Consider the following 27,513-nt stretch of genomic DNA (forward strand, 5'->3'; position numbering starts at 1 on the left):
CAGGCAGCTGTTCAATTTCTTCGAAGAGAATGATGGTGTCACAGTCACGATCCAGTGCAGAAATTAATCTTATTCCAAAGACGGGGAAAAAACCCAGAAGATTGTACATCATATTGCGCCATAGAACTCTTCAATTTGGATGTTCACATTTTTAATAAAACCATAACCAACAGGCTGAACAAGATAGTACTATCGTTGTTAGAAACTGACCAGATTGGCTTTTTTAAGGGCAGACAGAATACCACCATATTGAAAAGGCAAAACTGAAAGTAGTTCAAACCTTACTTGTGATGCTAGATGTTAAAAAAAAAAAAAAAGCGTCAGTTGGAGCTTCTTAAGGGATTTCCTCTAAATGATAAAGATGGGGCGTAGAATAAAGAGGTGGACCTTATCTAACTATCAAGCACCTACAGCCAGACTATGTGTCAATTGTTTATGCTCTGAGGAAATACATTTGGGCAAAGCACAAAGCAAAGATTTCCCAGTCTCCGCTCTTGTTTGCACTAGTAATTGAGACTCTGGCATGTGCAACTTTATATGGACTCCAGGATTAAGAGCCTAAAATTTGATTTGAGGATTTGCAACATAAAATTAGTCTATTTGCGGACGACCTATTATTAATTAGTACAGAGCCTGAGAATAACCTTCCAATCGTGATGAACCCAATGTCTTTATTTGAACAAGGGTTTAAAATGTATTTAGGGAAAACGGAAATACTCAACATCAATATACCTGTACAGCAAGTTCAGGCATTCAAAAAAATCAGACTCCATTAGCCTGGACGAAGCCATCTATCAAATATCTGGATCTGAACGCGTGTGCCTCTATTGCTGAATGGAAGAAACTAGCCCATATTGAAATCCCAGATACTCGCTTATCTGGGGCAATGGAAAGACCTGTATGTATCCTGGCTGGCAGAATAAACATTAAATTGAATTGCCAACTTTACCTATTCCAATTCCATTTCCACAGCAATTGTGCTGACTGAAAGATCATTCCCACAGACAACGCTCAAAGTTTATAAAGGGCGATGTAAAACGAGAGTGAGTAAATATTGCTTAAGTCACCTAAAGAAAGAGGCAACCTGGCATGTTTTAATATCATATATTATTACTGGGGAGTGCATTTACATGTAATAGTTGAGAGGTCAGTACAGGTCTCCGAAAAACACTGGATTCATATGGAAAAGGCCCTGGCCACAGAACCCCTCTGGAGCATGCCATTGCTACTAAAGAACAGACACCACGATCTTTCTATCTATCTATACTATATGACACATCATGAAAACAGCACTCGAGGTCTAGGATAAGCTAGCAGTAATGGCAGGACTGACTACATTCCCCGACCTTATACTCCTTTGCACCACAACTTACAGTTCAATCTTGCTTTGGATGAAAAGCAACAGGTGGAGAACAGGAGAATGCCGAATACAAAAGGGTTTGTTTAAGGAGGGTGACCGAACAAGATAGACTCTCATATACACAACAGAGGCACTTGGTGCTACACCTGGATAGCCCCGTAATCCCATCACACATCATTTGAAAAGAGCCTGTCTTCTTTCAATTCCACTAAGGGTTTGAATTTTACCCTGTAAAAGATGGTCAAAGCTAGCATTACCACGTATGAGAAATGGAAACACCAGACACAGATGGAACAAGAACTGGGCACTGATTTTGAAGAGAAGTATGTGTACAGAAAAGCCTCTTTGTGCATGATCACCCCCTAACTTTTGGACTGATGCTGCAGGTTTTTTGACTCTGAAGGTGCACTGAGTCCTGCCAAACAGGCCTTAGTGCCAGTGCTCTGACAGTAAAAGATATATATCTAATTGGACTGCACACAATTGGGATAAGTCAACTTACTTTTAAGTCCCTATTATACCGTACCCTGGGGCTGTAGGATAAATGTCACTCATGAATTGCAGCACTCATTGTGTCACCACGAGTCTGAAAATGAAAAGATTGACTCCTTGCCCACCATTGCAGGCTGGAAGAGCAGTTTAAAACAGCTAACTCTACTTTGGTATTTAACCCAATGGCAAAGCCCAAACTTTCCTTTTTAATATCTGTTAGTTACCCCGAAGGCAGGCCTACTGAGGCCTAAAGGCAGTATGCATTATCTTAAAAAGATGGACATGTGGGTTTTAACTTTACATGTCCAGGCAGTAAAACTCTGCATTGCTGCTGGTGGTGCTATGGCATAACATGATCTTGGAAAATTGATCATATGACATAAGCAGACTAAGAATTTCTTTGAAGTTGCTTGGGGGGGGGGGGGGGGGTGAGCTCTTATACAACACCTTACATCATTGCCTCTGCTATGTGATTTCACTTTCAAACTCCGAGCTCTGTGGCTTTTTGAGATATTAACCCTCGCATAAAAGCCCAGGACACTGTAATTTTTAGATGTTGAGAGACCTCTCAGGGGAACAAAATATGAGGTGGAGCGTTTGACCTGATAGGGGAGGGGAGATTAGTTGGGAGGGGTCAAAGTGTTTCCTTCTGGCTAGTGGTTGGATACGTCTGAGCAGAGTGGCCCTTCATTATTACTGTGAATGCTAAACAGGATGTTGTCCAAATGCTGTAACGTTTTGGGGATATTCCTCTGCATAGTATACTGCCCCAAAAACAGTGTGGTTTGGATTTATGTGTACATGAAACCCTAATAAAATGTTATTTTAAAAAGAAAATCTCTTAGGCACAAGTATTTACCAGCTGTGTATTCAGTGATTTTTCATTAGGTCTTTATTTTATTTTAAGAACGTACACAATTTGTTAAAATAAGCAAACATTAGAATTGAGAACTGTGAAGACCATTGAATATTGGAATCTTTCATTCGTACCTCTTCAAAACGGCCTCTTTAATCTATGCTTTTTACTCACTAAATCTGAGAAATCGAACTGTAAAATGCACCATTTCTCTCACGGTCAACAAACTTTCTTGGGGTGACAAATTCCCTCTTTTCCGGATGGAATGTGGGACATGCTCACTTGCTTAGAGCCATTTGGGGTTTGGACTAACACTGCATCACTGATCTAAAATCCTCTTTAATAATAAAACGTTAACTTTTTTAAGTAGGTGAAGTTCCTAAGAGGCACTGTAAATTTTGGTTGCATTGTGATCGGGGAGCCTCGTATGAATCAAAAAATATCTCACACGTCACACAGTGAACTATAATGAAAATGACATACAATACAATTCTATACAAGGGTGAAGGGAGTTCTTACTGAAGGGGGACAGGAGGTGGGAGAGTAAGTTAATTGTCATGCATTTTTTTCCTTATTGAAACCCAATAAAGAGTATTTAAAAGAATATATATATCTGAAATGTGAGTTCAGAATGGGAGAGATTGAAATGGGGCTAAGTCATTTAGCCATGGTTGAAACTTGAATGCATAGTCATCCATGTAGAGAAGAAGCAATTCAGGTTGAATTGGGTTGCGCTTTAAAGACAAGTTGTCCAACCAAGACTAACAATTTCCAGTAGATTGTTGCATTTAAGATGGAATCAGAGTTGGTTGCCTTTGGGTAGTTGTGTGTATTTTGCCTATTGATCGACAAACAATGTCTGCTGGTGCAATGGAACTCAGAGTTTCCCATGTACACTGTAAATAAACCAAAAGATGAGATGTGATTCTGGGGTACTACGCAGGCATAAGATGGGTGATGTGAATGGTTTATCTTAACTGAGATCTATCTGTAAGAAAACAATTGAATCATTTTTTAACCTGGCTATCAATTCTCACCTTATGGGCTGATTATAGGTCACGTAGAGCCCATATGATGTGCCCCCAGCAGGAATTTGGCTCATCTCCATCCCAAGAGGCGCTATTACTGCACCTAATTTAATGGGTCCTGGAACATCAGGCCTGATTTTACTGGCAGGAAAAACTAGCAGGTTAAATCATATACAGATCGGGCGGAGGCTGCAGGCACAAGCTAAGTCCCTCCCTCACCAGCCTCATCCTTTGGCACACAGGACATGCAATGCTCCTTACTGCCAATCCACAAACAGTTCTGGCCAATGACAACCTTCTCATTCCCTGCCTCACCTGGCTGCCAATTCCCATTCACCACTTTGTCAGGAAAGGTGCTAAATGGGAGCAGAACTGTCTGCAGAATGGGGAATCCAACTTCAAACAAGGACTGAATAATTCCATATTCACATGGTGGTCCCCCATTATGGGGACAATAATTTGCAATTGGCAATGAGCAGGGGTTCAATTACCATCTGGAATTGATTATTTCAGACCCAGTAATCTCAGCACCGTGCAGCTCTTAATCGTCCCTTTAGTTAGAAGTAAAACGAGAAAAATATACTCAATACAACAGCCAACAATGTATGCCTTGACTGCCCACTCCTGGGATCAGACAACAAAATGATGACAGGCCTACAACTAGCTACGCGACCCCCAGCAAGGTGTGGTGTGTATGTTGTTTGAGAGGTTTGTGGGTAGATGAGGACTATCTTTCCTTCCATTTTAAGGAGGTTACTGTTATTTAATAAAATAAGTTGTTTTGATATTCAAAACGAAAAAAAGGAAAAAAGCGTTTGATAATTACAATTTTGAAAATAAAAATGAGTGAAAATTAATATGTAGGTATTATATATGTATATGGCTCAGTACGAAATCTAATGATGTTTATGAATAACTGAAGTTACACCCACCAATAATATAAAGGGAGTAATTTAGAGGTTGTCTATTTTCTTTAATACAACAGTTCCTTTACTGTATCCAGTAACAGATATTGCAACATGATGCCTTCACACAAGAGGCTCTTCCATTCAAGCTACAGGGTAGTGTGGTAGCCTTGAGTGTTAGAAATGCCATAAAACTAGATATTGTTGGGTACTCCTAAGAAAGGGGTCAATGTTTTTGATTTTTTTTAATTTGCTTTGGGGGGAAAAAGATTTTATAAGGTTACATCAGGGTATATAAGCAAAGATAGTAAAGGCTTTGTATGAAGATAAACGGTGAGGCAAAGGATTGATGAGGCGCTATTAGTAGTGGTTAGTGGAAAGTTCTTATCAAGCAGGTATATATTCCCTGAATGTTCATCTGCTGTAGGTTGGGGTATATGAATTCTTTGTGAAAATAATTTTTTGCCTTGGCTTAACGGTCTTATTTTTCACTTCGCTTACTGTGTTTGAGAATCTACTTCGGCTCTCATTTGCCTTTTAGGTCAGCTCTTGGACTAAGCCTAAAAGGGGGGCGTGGTGGGGAGTGCAGGTGGTACAGACTGAGAAGATGCAAGTGGGTGGTGGTCATGCATGTTCATTTTCTCATATTTTCTGACTTGGAGGTTTTTGTTGCTACTCAGAGCAGGCATGCATGTCTGATCCTGGATATAAAGGAAAAGAATATAGTGTGATCTCAGAGTGTTCCCTGGTTCTAATATTCAGCACAATCACTGTCACAGAAAAGGTTACCCCCACTAAGAACAATATCCTCTTGAAGCAAGATTTGTGAAGTGACTGGCGAGATTTGCAAAGTGACTGGCGAGATTTGGTAAGCATCGTCTGGAATTCACAAAAATACCCAACTTGATGCAGTACATTTTTAAGTAAAGTGTAACTATGTACCTGAACGTTTTCTCAAAGTGAAATCACAGCAATGTACTTACGCATGACTTCCATGACTCGATGACGCAGGAATGTGCGGCTACTCTGTAGAACACCAAAGCGCCTAAGGTCCAATGGCCACACATTATCCAGAGGGTAACCATACACCATCCATTCTGCCAGGAACCTACATAGAAACAATGCGAATTTAAGGTGACAGGAATAGAGCACAAAGCAGAACCAGAAAAACATTAGTTTTTGACAAATAACCAACAAATGGTGTGCCCATGACCTTTAAGGCTAAGGTGGAAAAACAAAGGCTGGGCAGATGCACTTACTGAGACAGGAGAGACTGCTTGTAATGGAGGAAAGGGAACAAAGAAAAATGAAAGGAGGCAAGGAGGCAAGGGTGAAGCTAAAGGGACAGAATGAGTGTAGGCCATGCCATGAGTGAACTGAAAATGGCCGAAAAGCAGTAGTCATACAACATTCTATAGTAGTTTAAGTGAATGGATAGATAGTAAATCTTAATGGCCGAGAAATAGTGGTGGGAGGGACAGGTCTAGGATAAAAGAGAAAAGTAGACAAAATGAGAGAAAAAAAGAGGGTTAAAAGTGTCAATGGGGAAAAAGAAGGAAACACCACACTTGGGCCCCCACTACAAACTTCCGGTTATCTCTACGCCGAGACACTGATGTCGGAAAGGCTGGTTTCTCTCCATGAGATAAAGGAGAGTCAAAGTTAAAGTCCCTCGAATGGGAAATAATTTTCTGGAACCTAAATGGTCTTATCCATTGACAGTTTTCCCCAGATTCTGAGGTTTTTAAAGCAGATAATTTTCATCTACTCTGCTCAGGCGGTTAACATCTGTGAGAGGGCTCGGAGGCATGGGGCGGGAGGTCTTGAGGGTGTCTGTGGGTTGTGGAAGCTCTTGGCTCTCTGGGATGTCTCTGTCCTGCAGTCAGTAGCCTCATTTTTTCTGGGTGCAAATTTGCACTTGGTAAAACTGGATTGGTGTTTTGGGTCTTGAAATTTCTGATCCAGAAACAATGGACCACTCAGAGTTGCAGGGAGCAGTATCGCCCTTAGGAGATACCACTGCAGACCACTCTTAATGAAGGACATGGGAGTCGTGCGAATGGCAAATTCATTTACCTGCAAATATTTTGACACTGTTAGTCAAAGTTTCAAAGAGGAAAAAGAAAAAAGACAAAGCACAATGGCTTGGACCACAACTAGCCTCTTGGGACAAGGACATAAAAAGGGCACAAAAAACAGAATAGGTGCTCACAGAAACAGGGGAAAAGACGTGGACACAGGAGCAATGCTCTAGACACTAACAATGGAAATGTACTATATATCAACCAAAGATCATAGAAATATGAAATGTTGTGTTTATATAAATCCCCTTTAATGGTAACAGTAACAATATAAACGTTATTGCAAAGATACAGTTCTACATCTAGGCAACTGTTTCAGCTTTCACTGCAGAAGTTTCCTAGCCCTAGGTAATAAAAGTGTTTCATGCATAAGCAATTCAGATAAAGCTGGAAAACGCTCATTCAGCATTTATTTCAAATGATAATATGATACACTGCCCACTTAGAACCTAAATGGGTTGGGAGCCATGGAATAAAACGCTATTTTCTTGAAGTTCTAGTTTTGCATAGTAAGAATCTTCATTGAAGTCATAAACGCTTGAATAATTCTGTGCTGCGTGCATGGACTCCAAATCCACATATATAATATCCATGATTATAAACCCAGGATGCCAGTGTCCCCGCCCTTATGATCAACAACTCTCAGAGTGTAGTCTTTTGGATTGAAACAAAACTTATTTTAAGTTTACATTACATCAGCTGTGTTGCAATTGGGATTGAAAGTGTGCAATACGAAGGAAAAAATGCAGCCTGGTGGGTATAAATTCAAAACTGTAAAAAATGTATCCAGTGAAGATTCCAGGGGCGTTCCCTGCCTATGATGCACTGTACTGGTAACTGCCTTAAAGAGTCGAGTTTTTGTGTTGTGTGTGTTTTTTTTTTTAAAACAGAAAATGTGTAGAGTAGTTTTCTGTGCCAAACTACCCAGCCGAGGAGGTGGGCCGAATGTTTACGACCTCCATGAAGATTCCAACGATGTAGAAATAGTACTCCAAATAAGTAACCATTTCTTCTGCATTGTAGGATCTTCAGTTATAGCCATAAATGCTTGAATGGAGTAGCAAGCTAATTGAAGATATATAAAGAGGCTGTTGGGCATCAGAAAAGGCCTATAAATACGCAAACTTAAATAGTGTCCTCCGGTGTAGGAATGTAGATCACTTCAGTAGTTTTCAAAGTGTTCCTGACTTAACCTCGCTTTAGTCTGTGTTTGAGTCTAGGCAATAACATCTAGTAAATATATGCACTAATTTCTGAGTTGATGCTTTAAACATATCAGGAAATTGAACATTTCTGAGGCATGCTGTTGTAGCTATTCTAGCCCTAATGGAATGTGGGCTAGCCTAGCCTGGGAAAGGGTTGCATGCTAAATAACAGATATTGGCTTGATTACTATGTGCTATCTATCAATAAGCTGTTTAGAAGGAGCAAGCCCTGGTCTAAGATAGCCATAATCCATAAAGAGCTGGTTGGATTGTCTAGGATTTTCAATCTCGTCTAGGTAGAATTAAAGTATTCTCCTTATGTGTAATGAGTGTGGCTCATTGACTCTGGTTCATATTGCCTAGATGTGAAACCTCTGCAGTCTCTATTGTGTGCCATTGCAAAGAGGCCTAAAGAAGGTATTCCCCAGTCTTTGTAGAGCCTTCTTAAAACTTTGCTGTCCATGGTCCATTTGTCGTTCTCCATGTAAAACCAGCTTAAAAAGTCTGCTTGTTGGTTTATGGCCCCTGGGATGTTGATTGCTACTATGGATAGATCCATGGCCAAAGGTACAATGCCAAATCGACTGAGCTTCTATGGACAGCAGTTGAGACTTGGTACCTCCTTGCTTGTTGATACAGTGGTTGGTGGTGGGACTCCCTGTCTGAATCTGGATTGTCTTTTTGCACAGGTAAGGGAGGAATTCTTTGAGGGCTAGATGAACTACTCTCAGCTTGAGGAGTTTATGTTATATGTTTTTCTCTTTCTGTCCAATGTCCTTGATGATTCAAGTGAGCACCCAATCCTGTCTGCAATGCAACTGAAACTATAGTTTGTTGAGGAGATTCTTTCTGGAAATGGACTCCTTACAAATATGTTTTACTGAAGAAACAACATGATAGAAAATGAACTGATGCAGTGGTCAGCATCAAATAGTCTTCCCAGTGGTTCATCTTTTGACACCATTTTTCCTCTAGACTCCACTGCGGGGATCTCATTTGTAGGCATGCATTTGGGACAATGCAAATACAAGATGCCATTGCATCCAGGAACAATGAGAACTGTCTGGCTGTTGAATTGTTAGCTCCCAATATTTGACAGCACTTGTCCTGTATAGAGGACACTGTCCTATCCAAAGGAAACACTTCATTTTACAGTGCTCACAGTTGCCCCTAGGAAGGACAGACTGAACTGGAAAGAGGTTTGATTTCTGTAGGTTGAAATAAAGCCTTAATGTGTGCGACAAGATGCATGTTACATGCAGTCTCGTCTCATCTTTTGCGAAGTGTAGACCTTCAGAAACCAGTCATCCGAGTAGAGAGAGATGAAGATATCCTTTCTCCTGAGGTGGGCTGCTATCACTGCAATAGTTATCGAGAAGAAGCAAAAAGTGGATTTCAGACCAAATGGCCAGACTTTGTATTGGTAGTAATTTTCCCTGACCATGAATGTTAAGTATTTCCTGTGGTGGGGAGCTACTGGGTCGTGAAAGTACACATCTAGAAAGTTCATCACACACACATGCAATTGTTTTGCCTTAGATGTGGAATGATTTGAAGAAGGCAACCTCGGTTGTAATGTCTCCAAGATAATCAACACAGTAGGATAAGGATGAGGATGTTCCAGAATGTTGAGGTTTGAAACGCCTCTGGGCAAGACCTCACAAAAAGACATGTTGTCATCTACAGGTGAGACATGAAAAGGAGAAGCTGCTGGAGATATGAGCTTGTAGGAAGAATAAGAATCATCCATATGAGAATATGGCGCTCTAGATCTTGCCAGAGATCTCTAACTTCTAGACTTCTCTGGAGTGTACAGCATATCTATCGATGAAGACAGAGAAGAAGAAGGAGGTGAAGGCTGTCTCTTGGTTCTTCCCACTGGAGATGTAGATATGGTATGGATACAATTCTTGATAGAGAATGTTGTAAAGTCTGCAGAGATTCTTGAATGGGAACGTCGAATGGAAGGTGCCTTAGTGGCAGATGATGAAAAAACAGAGTGGGAGGCGGTAGAAATGCCTGAAAGGTCTAGATATGCTTCCTGCTTTTTTTCTCTTTTTTGGTCTTGGAGAGAAAGAAGAAGTACAAAACATTGGAGTCAGTGACTGGTGAAGAGACGCAAGTCTTAATGAGTCAAGAGACATTGATGAAGATACTGAAATTGACGAAGGAGAGCCTCACATTATCATGGAAATCCACAGAGATATCCATTGTGTGTCTTCTTTATGTTGTTGGAGTGAAAATTTTGTACAACATCTTTCATTGACTGTGGAGGTGGTGTAGACTTCCTTGACAATGAGCAGCACTTTCTTGACATCAACTCTTGGGTCTTATTTGACGGTGAAGGTGAGTCAAATACACCTTCAACAGCACTCCATCTATGGGAGGCCAAAGCCCTTGGATCTTATGGAGTGGGTAAGAATGGTGTTAAACCCACCTTAGATGGCGAGCAGGTAGGCCCCCAAAGCCCTTGACATCGATGATGTAAGTCTCAACTGTGATTTTGGCCAACATCCGGAAAACAATGTTGACTATGTTTTCCATCTGGCCTTTTGCCTCTACATCTTCCCCTTGGGGAGTGCTCTTTAAGGGCGGTCTCACTTACAAAGGGCACATGAAAAGAGATTTCCTCCCTCCCCTTCTTTTTTTCCTCTCTGCTCCTGCTCGTATAACCTTGAGCCGCCTCTGAGCCTTATACCTTCTCAGTCTTTTAGTGGTCTCTGACATACTCTGGCATGTGTCAAGATCAAAAGAGCATGTGAAGCTGGGATGCCTACCACACAGACCTTTTTAAGGCAATGAGGCCACCTTCTCCCTTTCACATGATGAGCACTTCTCAAAGAGAGAAGTAATTGTGACTGGAAAAGGTTTCCAGAAGCAGGAAAAAAATACTTCCCTCCGTAGATGGATCTAAAAGACATAGTGTAGCTGTGAAAAACTGCAAAGATTACTGAAAATTGTGTCAGAAAACATAGGTGTGTGGACACACACATTTGTCTCTTTCCCCACCATTTGCACTCTCATGCAGTAGCTGAGCAGTTCTTCTGCTGCTTAGAAGCAATTTCTGGTCAGACTTCTTAACAATCATTAACCCAATAACTACGGAAGTCAAAGTGATAAGCCTCAATGTGTAAGGCATAAACTACCTCACCAAAAGATTGGCTGTGCTTTCCCGCTTGGAGCAGAAGGAGGATATGTATGTCTTCTACACAAGACGCCTTTGTTGCCCATAGAGGAACATAGGATGAGGTCCAGATGGTTCCCCAGGCAATACTTCTCCTCGGGAACAGCGAAAAGGGAGGGGGTGGTCATTCTACCCTCCTGGAACTTCCATGGGGAGGTCCTGGGCAAAATAGCGGATATTAAGGGCAGACCTTTGGCTTATTGGGTTTGTATGGGTATCCTACACCTCACCAAAGCTTTGATGTTTCCCCCAACGCTCACCAGGAGCACTTCCTTTTGGATGCTGTTCCTCGGGTCCTGTAGTCCCCAGACTCTGGAGTCTTGGTCATAGGTGTTCTCAATCTGGTCATGGACAACGCTCTGGACAGATCTGGTCATCGCTATGGCCAAACATGGGCCGTATCTTCACGGGGCCTTGCCCTGCTACAAGAATGAAGCCTTATGGACCTATGACTACTATAGCACCCACAGCGCAGGAATTATACCTTTTATTCTGCATCCCACAGAACATATGCAAGAATAGACCACTTCTTGGGTACACCCGCAATACATACATGCCTGCAGAGCACAGAAATAGATGTAGTGTCCCTGCCTGACCATGCCATTCTGTCCGCAGTAATCGGTGCTGAAGCTGCAGAGGACACCCAGGGGGTGGAGACTTCGAGACAGTAATATACAGCTAAGGGAGGTTTGTAGAGTAAATCGGTACGGCTCTAACTAATGACTTTTTGACCAATGACACAGAGGACATGAACGTAGACACACTGTGGGAGACACTGAAGGTGGTAATTAGAGGGGAGCTCATAGCTCTCTCTGCTAGTGAGAACAACATTAGATGGAAGAAAAAGCAGAAACTAGAGGCAGTGAGGGAGCTAGACGCCATACACAAATGCACAGGAGCACCTAGGGTGGGGCGCAAACTAGACACATCTGAATCCAATTTAAACAACTGGATCTAGATAGAATGAAGTACGCCCTGCTGTGTGTTAATCATAAATTCAACACAGGAAGCAGCAGATGTGCCAAACCGATGGTCCACTGGCTACATTATAAAATTAATAATGATAGGGTCCACGCTATCTGGGACGAGCAGAGTGAGGTAGAGGAGGGAGATACTTGCATAGCACCAGTTTTCAGGTACTTCTACAGCACTCTACTCATCCCAAGACCTACATGACACCGCAATTACATTGTATCTGGCAAAGGTAGAGCTGACCAAGCGCATGCTACTACAAGCCGAAAGTCTTGAGAAACCTATCAGTCACCACGGTGATCTGGGCCACAACTAGGCTGAAGCCCCTCAAAACATCTAGACCAGACGGCTTTACCCCACTTTCCTATTAAACTTTCTGTCACACTCTAGCCCCCCTGCCCCTTTACTAACCCAGCTCTTCAATTTGTTTGCGGACAGTGGGTACCCAACTAAGTCCATGCTGGAGGCCTCCATCACAACCCTCACCAAACCAGAGAAGAATAACCAACTTTGCAGCTGATATAGACCAATCTTGTTGATTAATATAGATGCCAAGCTCTTCACCAGAATCTTAGCAGAAAGACTGCGTCCTTACATACCCCAATGGATAGACCGTGATAAGCAGGTTTCATTTCAGGCAGGAACTGCAGGGATAACACCGAACGCATCTTACATATTATGGATAAGGTGGAGAGGCCCCAAAGGGAAACACTTCTCTTTGCGATCAATGCTGAAAAAGAATTCAATAGGGTACACTGGCCATACCTATACCACACATTTGAACACTTTGAGTTCGAAGATACATTTTGGTGCTGGTCCTGTTGTGGATACAACTCCCCTAACCCTTTCGTACAAAAAGGAAAACTAGACAGGAATGACCACTATCAGCACTCCTCTTTGCCTTACATATGGTTCCCTGGGCACAGCAGATTATAATCAACAGAGCGATCACCAGGGTGCCTTTTGCCACAGACGCGCACAAAATCAGCTTATAGGGAATGCGTTAGTGGCCCTGACACAGCTGCTCACGTCTCTCCCTGCCCTATTAGCTGAGCTGCAAAGCTTCGGAGCCGTGGGACTGGGTTTAAGGTTCACATTATAAAAATCACAGGTGCTTAACCTAACGGTCCCTTGTGCCCCTAGCAGCTCAATACCCTGTTTAGTGGGTGGAGACGTCCACCCCCTACCTGGTAATCCAGATCCCTCGTTCAGCTCTCAGTACGGTGGAGATCAACTGCTGAGGGCTCTTCTGGCAACTTCGAATAGACCTGTCTAGCTGATGCAAACTCCTGCTTTCCTGGATGGGCCGTACAGCAGCCTTGAAGTTGACGGTATTCCCCGGGATGGTGTTCTTGTTTCAATCACTCCCACTCAAACCCGAACAACACTCTTGAACAATTGCAGGCTGATATCAATAGATTTGTGTGGAGCAGTAAAAGACCTCACATGAATCATCTATAAAGCTCCAGGCCAACGAGGGAGGGTGGCCAACATTGTCCAATATTTCCAGGCATCAGAGCTTCGACACTTGAAGTGGGGCCGGGAGACATCCGAGAAACACTGGTGCTTCATGGATCAGACAGTTGAGCGTACGCACGAGTGGAAAGTGCATTGGCTCCCTAAGAAGCACAGACCTTGGGGCCTACACTCTTCTCTGATAACAAAGGCTACTCTGACAGCCTGGGACAAGGTGGCAGAGCAGAGTGGACTGACCTCCTTTCCATCCCTGATGACCCCTATCCTTACCAACCCTGACTTTACCCCTGGCCTCCAAGAGAAGATGTTACGACATTGGCAAACCTGAGAATGCTAATGGGTGAGGTATCTATTTGACACAGCTGGTGTCATCCCCTTTGATGTTTTGCAACGTGACTACGGCCTACCCAAGTTGGAGCAACTTCAAATCAGGCACTGGCTTACGTATCCCTCAATCAAATTGCATACACATAGACCACTGACATTTCACAGAGCTCTATGCATTGCTGGTACAACTGGCCCCCATGGAGAAGATTCCAGGGCAGAGGCATTGGGAGGAGGAGCGGGGTAGGAAACTTGTACACAAAGAATGGAGGACATCTTCTAAAGGGGTTAGCACACTACACATAATGCATCTAATACAGAGACTGCGGTTAGGGTGGCCTCCTGGTATTGGACACCCATCAGAATACAGCCATGGTTCCCTGAATGCAGCAAATAATACTAGAAGGGTTGCAGGGGTACAGGCACCTTGATGCATCTTCTCTGGCACTGCCCAAAATTGACCTGATACTGGACCGCTGTCCTGAACAATAAAGTCAAACACTACAAAACACAGATACCACAATTCCCTGCCTTTGTCCGGCTGGGCCTGCCCAAACGACTAACTTATCCCCTAAAGTCCCCCAAGGGACATCAAATAGCGATGGTCCTGGGAACAGCGACATAGGCAATTCTGTCACTGTGGGGTTCAAAGAGGGCCACTAATCACACTAACTGGCTTCATCTTCTATGGCACAATCCGATATCCTAAACTGAAATATTAGAGGCTGTCATGTCCATGTCATCGGATTTCCCATTTAATTTAATTTATTAAGAAGAATGCTAGTAGGTTAGTTGGCCCGCTCGGCCGCCTGTTTCAGGAGTCACTTCAGGCTAATACTGGAAGCCTGTGGCTGAATCCCCTCATAAAGGCCCATAACATTAATAAACACGTAGGCAAATAATTCTTGCTAAAGTCTTGGCCATCAGGATATCCAAAATAGCATAATTATTAATAGGATGGGATCAAAAAGAGTTTGACAAAGGGGGACCAGACAATGTATTAGACTGCTTAATATCATCTTTGTCAACAACAACAGTCCTACTGGGCTGTAAAAAAAAGCCTTCAACTAGCTCTCTTGGCCTTTTTTTGCACCAAGTCCTGGAGTGGATGAACTTTGTCCCCAGGTTTCAGGCATACATACAGCTGCTCTAATCCAGGAAGCTGTCTATGATGGGTAGAGAGGCCCTGTACAAAATGCTCTCTCTCCCTCAAATCCTTTATATACTTCAAATTACCTCTTCACACTTCTTTCTTTTTTTTAAACGTTGAAATCGAATTTGACGCCCTTTCTATGGAATTCAACAAATGTGTCCAGTCACCGTACAAAGGTGGACTGGGTATCCCGGAGCATCCAACTTTACTACTGGCCTGCCCAAATACTTCCTATAAATGGAAAGAACTCCGCTCTGCAGCTTGTACTGCATTGCCTGGAACGCCATGGCATATCACAAATCTACAACAGGAAACTGGAAGCTTCTCTCCCTCTTACTACGAAACTAGTCATTAACAGCTGGTTAGTGTCATAGGATAGAAAACTGATCAAAGAAACTTTTCTTTGATTCAGTCACTGGATCCCCGAAGTCAACAGGCTGACGGGCTTACGGCTGTGGGAGGTCATAAATATTTCTAAACTGGGAGACGTCTGTGCTGTGACTCAGATGAAATCCTACGCACACTTGAATGCTGAATACAACTTATGTGAAGTCCCAGTTTATCCGATTTTTGCAACAGAGGCACGCCATTGACAAGTACATACACAGATTAAATCCCATACCAGATTTTAATCCCTTAGAAGAGAAACTGACCATGGAAATCGTTGAGAATAAGGGCATATCTGGCTTGTACTGAACCTTAGTGGAAACCAACTATGACACCTTGACACTCAGAGCCAAGTGGACGGCAGAAATTGGTGAAATTGACAATGATAACTGGCATGACGCAAAAATGACTGCTTACGAATGAGTCATCTTGGAATGTTGAGGTTGATTTAATATAAATATTTCCACAGGGTTTACTATTTCCCAGACAAATTGCACTGCATGAAAAGACACCCATACCCAGATTGTACAAGGTGGGGTGAGCCATAAGAGTCATTCATCCATATGGCCTTGGAGCACCTCATCACCCAAGTGTACTAGTTGCAGATTAGTAACCGCCCGAAGGAGATAATTGGTAATCTTGTGGCTCAATACCCAAAAGTATTTTCCTGGGGATTCAGGTTGGTTGGGAAGGGACCAAGGGTGACAAGATGTTGACTGAATTTGTTCACATGGGGTTTAAACATTGTTAGAAATGGGGGTCTCTAGTTGGCAGAGGGAGGTACCTTTGTCCAAATAGGGTCCCTTGCTTTTATTCAGGGTAAGGGGGATACACTTCTAAAATAACCCCTGCTCACCACCTTGGTAGCTTAGCACGAGCAGACAGGCTTATTGCGGAGGCAGTGTGTAAAGCATTTGTGAACACATTCAGTAATACAGTGAAAGCACTATAAATGGACACCACACCAGTTTAGAAAAATAAGTCATTTCTATCTGAACCAAAACGACAAAAATCCACAATACAGTAATAAAAATATGACTTTCAAATGGTAGAAATAGTTCAGTTCAAAGCAAATTGCAGATGCAACACTTTTCATACCAAGTACCTGCGATAGGTCGAGTACACAACCAAGAAGGGTCGCAGGGAAGGTGATGCATCGGTTCCTTACACTCAGGGAAGGTGATGCGTCCGTTCCTTGCTCTGGGGGAGGTGATGCGTTGGTTACTGACTGCTGCACAGGGGAGGTAATGCATCGATTCCTTACTGGAGAGGAGGTGATGCGTCTGTTTCTTACTGCGTGGGGAGGTGATGCGTCGGTTTCTTACTGCATCCCCCAACGATGTGACGGACCTGGCGCCTCGATGCGATGCAACAATCCGGGACGATGCGTGGGTTCTTGCAGCCGCACAGCAGGGCTTGCGTCGGAATCGGTGCAGTGACTTCGGAGATCAGTGCACTCGATGTGGCGTGCGGCATTTCTCAAGCCGCGGGCAGGCGCTGCTACGATCTCTTTGGCGATGCATTGCGCTTCTCGAAGTTGCATTACTTTTCCAGCTCCCAGCGGCAAACAGCCTCCAGAGGTCCAAAACAACAGCAGGCACCCTCTTAGCAGGTCAGAACTCCCAGCAAGGACGTTCAGGAGAGCTGGTGGTTAAGTCTTTGTGTCCCTGAGACTTCAGAACAGGAGGTAAGCTCAGTTTTAAGCACTTAGAGATCTTCCTCAAGCAGGGGACACAGCAAAGTCCTTTTACCTTTCCAAGGCAGAAAGTAACCACTGCAGGTCAAGAGACGACAGCAAACAGCACGGTGGCAGTATTCCTCCTCAGTTTCTCCAGCTCTTCTCCTTTGCAAAGGTTCCTCTTGATTCCCAGAAGTGATCTAAAGTTCTGCGGTCTGGGCCCCAATAGTTATAGAACAAAATCCTTTGTTCTCTGGTGGCAGAGCAGCCCTGTGCTCAGTCCAAACCAGTTGTGTCCTCTCTGGTGCAGCTTCCTGGTAGGAGGTGGATACAGAATTGTGGAAGGCAGACCAGGCCCATTCAGGTGAGAGGAAATATCCTCCCCCTACTCTAAATGCAGCCCAGCCCAGACTCATCCACACTCTCTGGAGCCACTGCACCTCCCCCAAGCCAGTCACTCCAAAGCCAGCCAGTCAATACACATCCTAGCAGAGGCACACGGGATGGCTAAGCAAGAAAACACCTACTTTCTAGGCACAAAGATTAAATTTAGACCCTGAATTTATAGCTCAAATAAAGGAGGAAATATTAGCCTGTCTGGAAGAGAATTCATCACCTAATTTCTTGGTCAGCCAGTTTATTGCTCATTTGGAAAAAGTAAAACAAGCACTCACAGGGGTTAAGTCTGCTAATGCTACCGTCAAAATGGGGTGGTTTGCTACAGCCTGCACAACAGCAAAAAAAAGCCCTTGTTAAAGATCTAAACACGCATCCTAGAGATTGCTCTGTAATCTGTGCGCTACGCAAAGATTATAAATTAGCGAGGAGGGCAAGGGAAAAAGATCTTAATGCACAGGCATAGGTAGATCTTGAGGAAGCAGCTATGTCAGGCAGTAGTAAAAATTTCTAGAAAATCGTGAATGCCCCACATTTTAAAGACATCAATGATCCTACATTAGACGTGCACGTAGAGGAAGAGGCATGGGTGAGGCACTATGAAGAAATATTTTGTTTAGCAACCCGTCCAACTTCACTGTTATCCTCCCCAGAGATTTTACTACAGGGAGGGTTAACTTTCTCTGTATTAGAGATAAGAAAGGCGTTGGAAGCCTGCACCCCAGGTAAGGCGCCTGGGCCAGATGGAGTTCCAATTGACCTCTTTCAGCAGAATTATAATATGTGGGTGCCTTTACTTACAAATATTTTTAATAGCATCCAGATAGTAGGCCCGCCTCTCTCTTGGAACCAGAGTCTAATTGTGCCCATTTTTAATAAATGTGACAGGGGATCCCCAGAGAACTATTGTCCCATATCCCTCCTTGACACTACTGCCAAACTTATGGGACGGGTACTCTTTGCCAGATTGGAAGACTGGGCCGAATCGCACAATATTTTTATGAAGGCGCAATACGGGTTTCGGAGAGGAATGGGGACGGTTGATCAGTGTTTAAATCTCTCCCTAACTATAGGGAATTACACTAAGGCAAAAGCTGGAAAACTGTACATGGCCTTTGACTGTGTGTCACACCCGAGGTTGTGGTCCATGATGGAGGGCATGGGTATTGATCCACCAATAATTGGTTTCATACGCCAGTTGTACGCCAATGCCACTGCCTATGTAAGGTATGGCAGGAAGGGGGAGTGCACTCGCCTCTTTAAAGCCGAAAAGGGAGTAAGACAGGTTTGTGTTCCTGCCCCGTTCCTTTTTTCAATCTATACGAACGGGGTAGAGTCCGCCCTGTCTGCTCTACCGGTGGATGTGCCTAAATTTGATCGTATCCCCCTTCCGATTTTGGCGTATGCGGACGACGCGGTATTGATGGCCAGATCGGGCTTAGCCCTACAAACGCTAATCACAGCCTACTCCGCCTTTATGGCCTCTCTTGACCTAAAGGTCAATGAATCAAAAATCATTTATAATCGTATCTGGAGCCGCAAGAGGTGAGAAACATCCTCAATTCCAGTTGGCAGGCAAGAAAATCAAGACAGTCAACTCCTTTTCATACCTTGGAGGGCTTTTTGATAAAAAGACCACTCATGGTCTAATTTAGTGGCAGCAAGAGCCCAGGGCATACAAAAGGAGTGTTAACGCTAACAAAAGATGTGCTACGAAGTTGGGAGACAGCCCACTGGATGCAATTAAGAATATATATTCAGCTAAAACAAAGTCTGCTGCACTATATGGGGCCGGAGTGTGGGGTATGGCTAATGTTGCACCGCTACAACAAATGGAAGACTCCTTTTTTAAAAACCGTGTGCTTACCGCAATCAGCCCCAAATCATATTTTACTCTGTGAATTGGGGCTTCCTTATTTAAGCGACATGAGACTGGCTCCAGTCTTGTTGTGGCTATCAGTATGGCGGAGGTCTACAGTGGATTTGACACAAACCATTATCAAGGACTGTTGAAAATTAGATTATTATAAAAGAATTGGATGGTTAAATTACGTAGAGGTCCATCTAAAAGCGTTAGGGATGGGATAATTATTTCAGGACCCTGAGTCCTGCAAAAGGGTTTCAAAGGAAAGAATAAATGATTTATTCAGTAAGAGATCAAAGTATGCCCGAAGAGAAAAGAAACGTATTCATCATTCCTCCATTCTTTATGATGTGGTACCGCCAAGATCGGGAGAAGGTTTTCAGTATATATCACGCATAAATAATGCGCAACACAGATTTATCCTTCTGCGTTTCCGCATGAACATGATACCGCTACTCCTGGGATACCCCCAAAATAAATATAAATTAGCAGACCTCTTACCCTGTCCCTGTAACAACTACGCAGTACAGTCAGATCTACATATTGTATTATTTTGCAAGACCTATACAGAGGAAAGGAAAACATTCATACTCCCAATCCTGAGGAACCACAATTTTAGGCAGTGCCGGGTGGCCATGTACTTTTTAAAAACTCTACCGGATCCATTTGTATGCTGTTCAGTTGCCTCATTTTTGTGGGCTTGTCTTAGGAAGAGGAAAAAGGTGGGACGACATTTTAGTAGCAACAACTAATTAATTAATTTTAAATTCTGAGCAGCTTTTTTCATAAACGTTTTTTATATGAATTTACCCGGATCACTGCAACTGTTTAATTCTTATTTTAAATGTGTATATATGTGTATATATTGTGTTGGAATTTTTCGATAACTTGTGCTTTTCTGATCCATTTTAAAGAGATCGAATAAAGCTGTGTGACTGACCTACTTTCTAAAAGTGGTATTTTCAAACACAGAATGTAAAAATCACCCTCACTAAAAGATGCATTTTAACATTCTGAGTTCGAGCATACTAAACTTTATTTTCCTATCTAGTTCCCATGGGCATTAATGCTCATGAGATGTTACGAGCAAACTCCCCATTCCATCCTATGGGGATAAATAGCCTTACAATAGTGAAAAATTAAATTAGCAGTATTTCACTATCAGGACATGCCACACACATCAGGGCATGTCCTACCTTTCACATACACTGCACCCTGCCCGCAGGGATACCTTGGGCCTAACTTAGGAATGACTAACATGAAAGAAAAGGGACGGTTAGGGCCTGGCAAGTGGGTGGAAGAGGTGTGGCGCAGAGGCCAGGGTGCCTGACTCCGGACCACGGGGTTCACGGTTCTATCCCCAGCGCCGGCGGCAGGTTATCCCAGCACCATGTGACTCTGGGCAATAGCTCGCTTAATCTTCCAGACGGCCCCCAGCGCCTCTACGGAGGTAGCTGTGCGCTTTACAAATGCTGGTAGTATTACTTGCTAGGTTGACATGGCAGTACTAGACTGCACACAGGCTCTGCAATGGCAGGTCTGAGTTACATTTACGGGCTGCTTATGTGGGGTGGCACAATCAGTGCTGCACGCCCACTAGCAGCATTTGATTTACAGGGCTTAGGCACACACAGTGCACTGTACTAGGGGATGACTAGTAAATCAAATATGCCAATCATGGAATCAACAATCCATAACAATAATTTACAAAGGAGCGCTTGCACTTTGGCACTGAACAGTAGTGGCAAAGTGCCCAAGCATCTAGACCAGCAAAACGAACACCAACACACAGCAAAAACAGAGGAGGAAAAGGCAAAAATACAGGGAAGACAGACGCCAATGATGCCAGGTCTAACAAACATGATGAACAAGCTACTTACCTTTGGTAACGCCTTATCTGGTAGAGTCTCCATCTAGCCACAGATTCCTTACCTTAGAATATTCCCAGGTGAAATGGAAATGATTCTGAGCAGTCCCCTTCCGCGTCGGTAGGTGGTGTCACAAAGATCTCTTAAGATGGAAATCACAGTTTGCAGAACGGGAATGATGGGAGGGTCTGTAAGGAATCTGTAGCTAGACAGAGTCTCTACCAGATAAGGCATTACTAAAGGTAAGTAATTGTTCATTTGATAGAGACTTTTAGCCATAGATGCTTTACCTTACAATAGATACCAAAGAAAAATCTTCACGGAGGTGGGTCTGCGGACTGTTTACACTAAAAGGTTCTGGAGGAAAGAAGGGGTGAAATGGCTATCACAGCAGGCCTGACTGTCTAGCCAATAGTGTTTGGCAAACACGTACAGCAATGCCCAGGTGCCTGCATGATAAATGTCCCGGACTGGGACTACGTGAGTTAGCGTACAGGCTTGACACTGGTAGAATGAGCCGCAAACCCTCAGAGGGTTTCTTCTTTGGCCAGTGCATAGCAGATTTTAATGCAGAGGACAATCCTCCTGTAGATGGTTCTCTTTTCCACTGCTTTGCCTTTCTGCACACCAGAATATCCCACAAAAAGTTATTTGTCTACTCGGATGTCTTTAGAACGATCAATGTACAACAACAACACTCTTTAAATCTAGGCAGTGAAGTCTCTCCTCTTCCTTGGAAGGGTGAGGTGGAAAACACAAAGTCAACAAGGTAATCTTTGCCCAACGTGAAACGGTGTTACAATTTAGAGAAGGAAGGCGGCACTGGTTCTAAGGACCACTCTGTCTGTGAAGAAGGTAGGGCACAGAGGACTGACAGAGCACTCGCAACTCGTTAACCACCCTGGCACATGTAATATCCACAAGGAAGACTGATTTAATGGTGAGCAGTTGAAGAGGGCAGCTGTGCATGGGCCCAAAAGATGAGCACATCAGAAACATAAGAACTACAAAGCAAGGTGTGGGTGGAAATGCGTAAACCTTTCAGGCAGCGTGTCACAATGAGCGACTTGAACAGGAAGGGTTGATCCAACAACCGCAAGAAAGCTGAAATGTTCGAAATGTACCGTGTAACTGTACTCAAAGAACAAGTTACTTACTTTCGGTAAGGATATATCTGTAAGAGACATATATTAGTTATAGATTCCTTACCTTAGAATTACCCCCAGGTGTCAGACTGGATCCTGAGATTTTTTCTTTTAGCAGTACCCTTGCACGTCAGAAGGTGGCGTTGGTCAACTCCGCATCCGTCGTTGGCATCGTGGTCGCCGGAATGACGTTGCAGTGTCTACAGACCCCGTACCTGCGCGCTGACGTCATTTCTTAATACAAAATTCCACGCCGGAAGCGCAGAGCTATGCAAGACACTGGCCACTGGTGCACATAACTAGGGCCCTGAAAGGGAGTCCCTCACTCTAGAAGTCAGTTCGCAGAACAGGGAAGATGGGTGGGGCGGTAAGGAATCTATAACAGATATATCGTTACCGAAGGAAAGTAACTTGTTCACCTGAAAGACTATCAGTTATAGATTCCTTACTTTAAAATAGATACCCCAGCAATACCAACACCGGAGGTGGGTCTACGAACCAAGTTCACACCAGAAAGTCCTGGAGAACTGAACGGCCAAAGAAGCCGTCTCTCCGGACTTGATCATCCAGGCAGTAATGTTTAGTAAATGTGTGCAGTGATGCCCACATGGCTGCCTGGCAGGTGTCACTGAGGGGGGACTCTACATTCCAAAGCAGTAGTGGCTGCCAGATCCCTGGTGGAAAGGGCATGCAGCCCTACCGGAGGCTCCTTTTTCGACAAGGAATAACAGATTTTAATGCAAAGGACGACCCATCAAGAAATGGTCCTTTTTTGCATGGCACAACCTTTCTTAGAGCCCACATAGCCAACAAAGAGTTGATAGTCCACCGGGAATTGTTTTGTGCGATCAAGATAAAATGAGAACGCATGTTTTGGATCCAGACAGTGGTGTCTCTCCTCCTCCTTGGAAGGATGCAGGGGCAGGAAGAAGGTGGGCAAAGTGATGGTCTGTCCTATGTGGAAAGAGGTAACCACTTTGGGAAGAAAAGAAGGTCTAGTTCAAAGGACAACCTTGTCTGGATGAACACCAAGGAAAGGAGGTTAAGAAGATGGAGCCTGAAGCTCATTCACCCTGCGAGCAGAGGTGATGGCAACCAGAAAATAATCTTTAAAGTCAAGAGCCTGAGTGCACAATTATGTAGTGGCTCGGAAGGAGCACACATGATGTAAGTTAAGACCAGATTCAAGTCCCACTGGGGCTCTACGAAAGGAATAAGAGGAAAGAGGTGAGTAATGCCCTTAAGAAACCTATTTACAATAGGGGACTTGAAAAGAAAAGGATGATCAGGAAAGTGAAGAAAGGCCGAAATGGCCGAAAGATAGCCTTTAAGAGTGCCCAGAGCAGAGCCCTGCTGGGCCAAAGAAAGAATGAAGAGGAGGACTTCTGAAAGAGGTGCAGAAAGAGGATCCACAGCCTTTGCTGCGCACCACGCTACAAATTTGTTCCATCCACAGGCGTATACTGTTTTGGTGGAGGGAAGCCTGGCTGCCAAGATAACATTATAGACTTCGGGAGGAAGGTCAAAAGCTGTCAACTGTTGCCACTAAATCTTCACACAAGGATATGGAGGCTGGACAGGTTCAGGAGGAGCACCGCCCCCTGCTGCTGCGCCAGAAGATCCTACCGAAGAGGCAGTCTGATCGGAGGATCGATGGCCATGTTCAATAGCTTGGGATACCAGACTCTTCGTGCCCAGTCCGGAGCCACAAGAATGACTTTGGCCCGATCGTGCTTGATCTTCTTCAGCACTCTGGGAAGAAGTGGTATAAGTAGAAAGGTGTATAGGAGACCGCAATTCCACTCTCGACGAAAAGCGTCACCAAAAGAGTGCCGCTTTGGAAATTCCAACGCGCAGAACTGCTGACATTGGGCGTTCTCTTCGATGGCAAACAGATCTAACCAAGGCTCTCCCCACTGCTGAAAGAGACCTCCTTGCACCACCTCCGAGTGAAGACACCATTCGTAATCCATCACCACTTCCGTAGCCACGAAAGGCAGACTGAACGGGGCGAGAAGTGGCAGCGAGGCTCAAGGATCTGGCCGTAGCTCTAGAGTCTTTAAAGCGCTCAAGCGCATTGTCTGCCTTGTCCCCAAACAGGCGATGGCCATCAAACGGGTCAACTGGACATCCCGGAGAAGCCAGTGGATCTCCCCCAGGCGTATCGTCTCAAGGCTACTGACGTAGAAATCATTCTACCCAGCTAGTCGGCAGTATCCAGCCAACATCGAATGGTGAACTTTGCAGCGTCTCTACCATCTGCGACCACGCAGGAGAGTACGGCCCGGGCCTCCTCTGGGCACTGTGGCAGCACCTGCGCAACCGTGTCCCACACAGAGTGAGTGTACCGGCCCAAGAGACCTGTGGTGTTCACCGACTGCAGTCCTAAGCTGGCGGAAGAAAACATCTTCCCAAAAAGGCCCATCTACTTGGATTCCCTATCGGGGGAACAGTTGGGAATGCACCTTTGGATGTGGAGGCTTGGACCACCAAGCTATCGGGGTAGGGTGTTGGGAGAGGAAAATTGGGTTGCCCGGGGCCAGGCGGTGGTGTCAGACAATCATCCTATCCACAGAGGCCCCTGTGCTGGGCTTTGACCAAGTGCCCAGAAGGATGTCTGTGAGGGCCTCATTGAACCGCAGCAGGGGCTCCGAAGAGGCCGCTTCCGGCTGAAGCACCTCAGTTAGAATCTTAGTCCTGACTGCCATCGTAGGAAGCTCAAGGCTGAAGGCCTCAGTCGCCCTACGCAACACCACAGCGTAGGAGGCTCCCTCATCTGGGGCCACGGTAGGGGGAGAAATCATACCACGGTTTGGGGAAGTATCCAGACCAAGGGCCTCATCCAACTCCTCTCCAGTCCGGCTCTTCAAGCTGGTCTACTAGAGGGTCAACAGACCCCTCCCAGTCCTCCTCACCCTTCTCTGGCTGCCACTCAGGCCGATAAGGAACACCAGGGAAGGACAGTGGTACAAAAGTACTGGTGGACGCCGGACCAGCTCTGTGTCCAAGTCGAGGGGGAGGCCGGGATCGACGGCGGCCAGGGACAGAACTGGCGTCAGAGGTGGTGGAGGCGTCGTCGGAGGAATTGGCGCCAGGGGAGGTGTCGTGAGGTTGACAGGCACCGATCCGGATCCAGGCCTGGATTGCTGGGGGCCATGCAGTGCCGAGGCCTGAGCCGCTGGCATCGAGGGCCTGGAGCTCCTAGCCGTCAGCTGATCGGAGGAGGGTGGTAAAGGTAATCGGGTGTGCTGGAAAGGAGGGGCACAACCCCACTGGATAATCTGAAGCACCCATTTGTCCGACATTATAGTTTGCCATTAAGGCAGATGAGGCCGTATCCTGCCTCCAACCGGCTGCCCATGATGTAGTGAGGGCATGTTAAAGGGCTTTAATGCTGTGGTTGCTGGAGGGGGAGCAAATTGGGTAGACCTCTGGCTTTGGGTCCAATGGGTTCTGTGGGAGCCATAGTCATGAAAAGACGGAGGGATGTTGACAAAATGTTGCAACAATGTCTGAGGGGAAGTTGATCCAGAACTGCACTGATGGCACAGAAAAGGAGAAACTGGGGTGGCGACTAAATAGGCACCACGCACCTCACTTATTACGCGGACAACGTTGCCAAAGCCACACGGAGCTGAAAGACACCATCTACAGGCGCTCACGGGGACTGGTCAGAATAATGTTCAGATCCAGTCTTATGTCCGGGGAATATTCTAAGGTAAGGAATCTTTGGCTAGAAGTCTCTTCAGATATAGCTAACCACTGGTAGATGCCATTAGCCACACCAGTATCAGAATGAAATAGAGGGATGGATCAATGTGCTGTGGCAAAATAGTGGGTTTACAGGAATGAGGGCTGCACTACGAAACCTAAGATCTGGGGGAAATGGTGTGACTAATACCATTCAATCAGTTCTTCCCTGTGATATTACATTTAGTCTTACAAAATTTACCTCACAAGTGTGTTGTGCTCCATGTTTACGATAGGTCATGCTCCTTTGAATGTCTATGTACTGCTGCTGTAGCTTGTTATCCTCATGATGTGCGTTTGGTTGTTTGTTAAAAGAAAACCAATAAAGATTATTTTTTTTAAATATCATATTTGTTCTAAAGCGGTTTAAAAAAACATATTTGTTCTAATTCCAATCAAGATCCTTCTATGAATAAAAATATTCTTAGAAAGAGAGACTACTCTGGTTCCTACAGAAATTGAGCCACTTCAGACTGTGCCACTTATATATGGATTGTCCTTAAAATGATACATAATTATGACTATTACAGAAGATTGTAATGTACATTGTACTTACTTCCCAGCACCTCCGCCAAAGGAGACGCCTGCAGAGTTCATGCCAGCTAAGACGAAATACCCTTGAATATTAGGCGACTCTCCCATGATGCAGCGCATGTCTGGAGTGAAGGACTCTGGACAATTTACTAGCTTTAAAATCTCCAGGGCTTCCAGGGCTGGCATACGCCGCAAAAGAGCACTCAGCAGTGGCTCTGTAAAGTGAAAGAAAAAAATGGATATTACACAGAATTGGGGAAGAGCATATACAGTGGGTAGGCAAGTAGTCAGCATGCATGAGGTCAACATAGCGATATAGGAATGCAGCTCACAGAATTGAGGAATAGAACTGTCCAAGTGCACATCACAATTTGCATCCTTGTGGAAGTCCCTTTCCCACAAGGTTTCTCAAAACCCCTCAATCCTGAAGATATTTTTTCACCCCTTCCCCCAATCTTTCCAAAGCGGTTATGTAATGCCTTGCACTGCAATTCATCACACACTTTCCCAGGTTACTAAGGTGTGACTTGTAAAGAAAAGCATCTCACATCTATTGATAAAGGTCTGTTGAGACATCATCTGAAATAAGTGAAATCATCTGAAAATGCCCTTCATGATCCTAAACTGCAGTTATTGATTTGTGACAAAGGTTTCCCAGAATTGTCTTGAAAAGATATTAAGACTTCTAACCTCTTAACAAGATACTGAAGCATGCTAGTGAATAGGTAGCACACCACAGAGAGTGCTTGGCTGGAAGAATGTTGAGTTCCAATGTGTACTAAAGGGGATGTGCATGGTGTTTTAGTGTTCTGCGTGATGACTACCGTTGTGGGCTTATTCAGGCCTTGGTTGCGG

At 44.4% G+C, this 27,513-nt stretch overlaps 1 protein-coding gene across 2 annotated transcripts in view; it reads right to left on the minus strand.

Moving 5' to 3' along the window:
- PDPR (pyruvate dehydrogenase phosphatase regulatory subunit) overlaps positions 1-27,513 on the minus strand; it is a 567,407-nt gene that overhangs the window by 217,659 nt on the left and 322,235 nt on the right. For both annotated transcript variants that reach the window (XM_085640040.1, XM_085640039.1), the window contains exons 9-10: positions 26,681-26,873; positions 5,625-5,749 (exon numbers count right to left, since the gene is read on the minus strand). In XM_085640040.1, the coding sequence (XP_085496166.1) occupies positions 5,625-5,749; positions 26,681-26,873 (318 nt within the window). The remainder of the gene's footprint in view (positions 1-5,624; positions 5,750-26,680; positions 26,874-27,513) is intronic.

The sequence above is a fragment of the Triturus cristatus genome, chromosome 12, assembly GCF_964204655.1.
Source record: "Triturus cristatus chromosome 12, aTriCri1.1, whole genome shotgun sequence".
Taxonomy (NCBI): domain Eukaryota; kingdom Metazoa; phylum Chordata; class Amphibia; order Caudata; family Salamandridae; genus Triturus; species Triturus cristatus.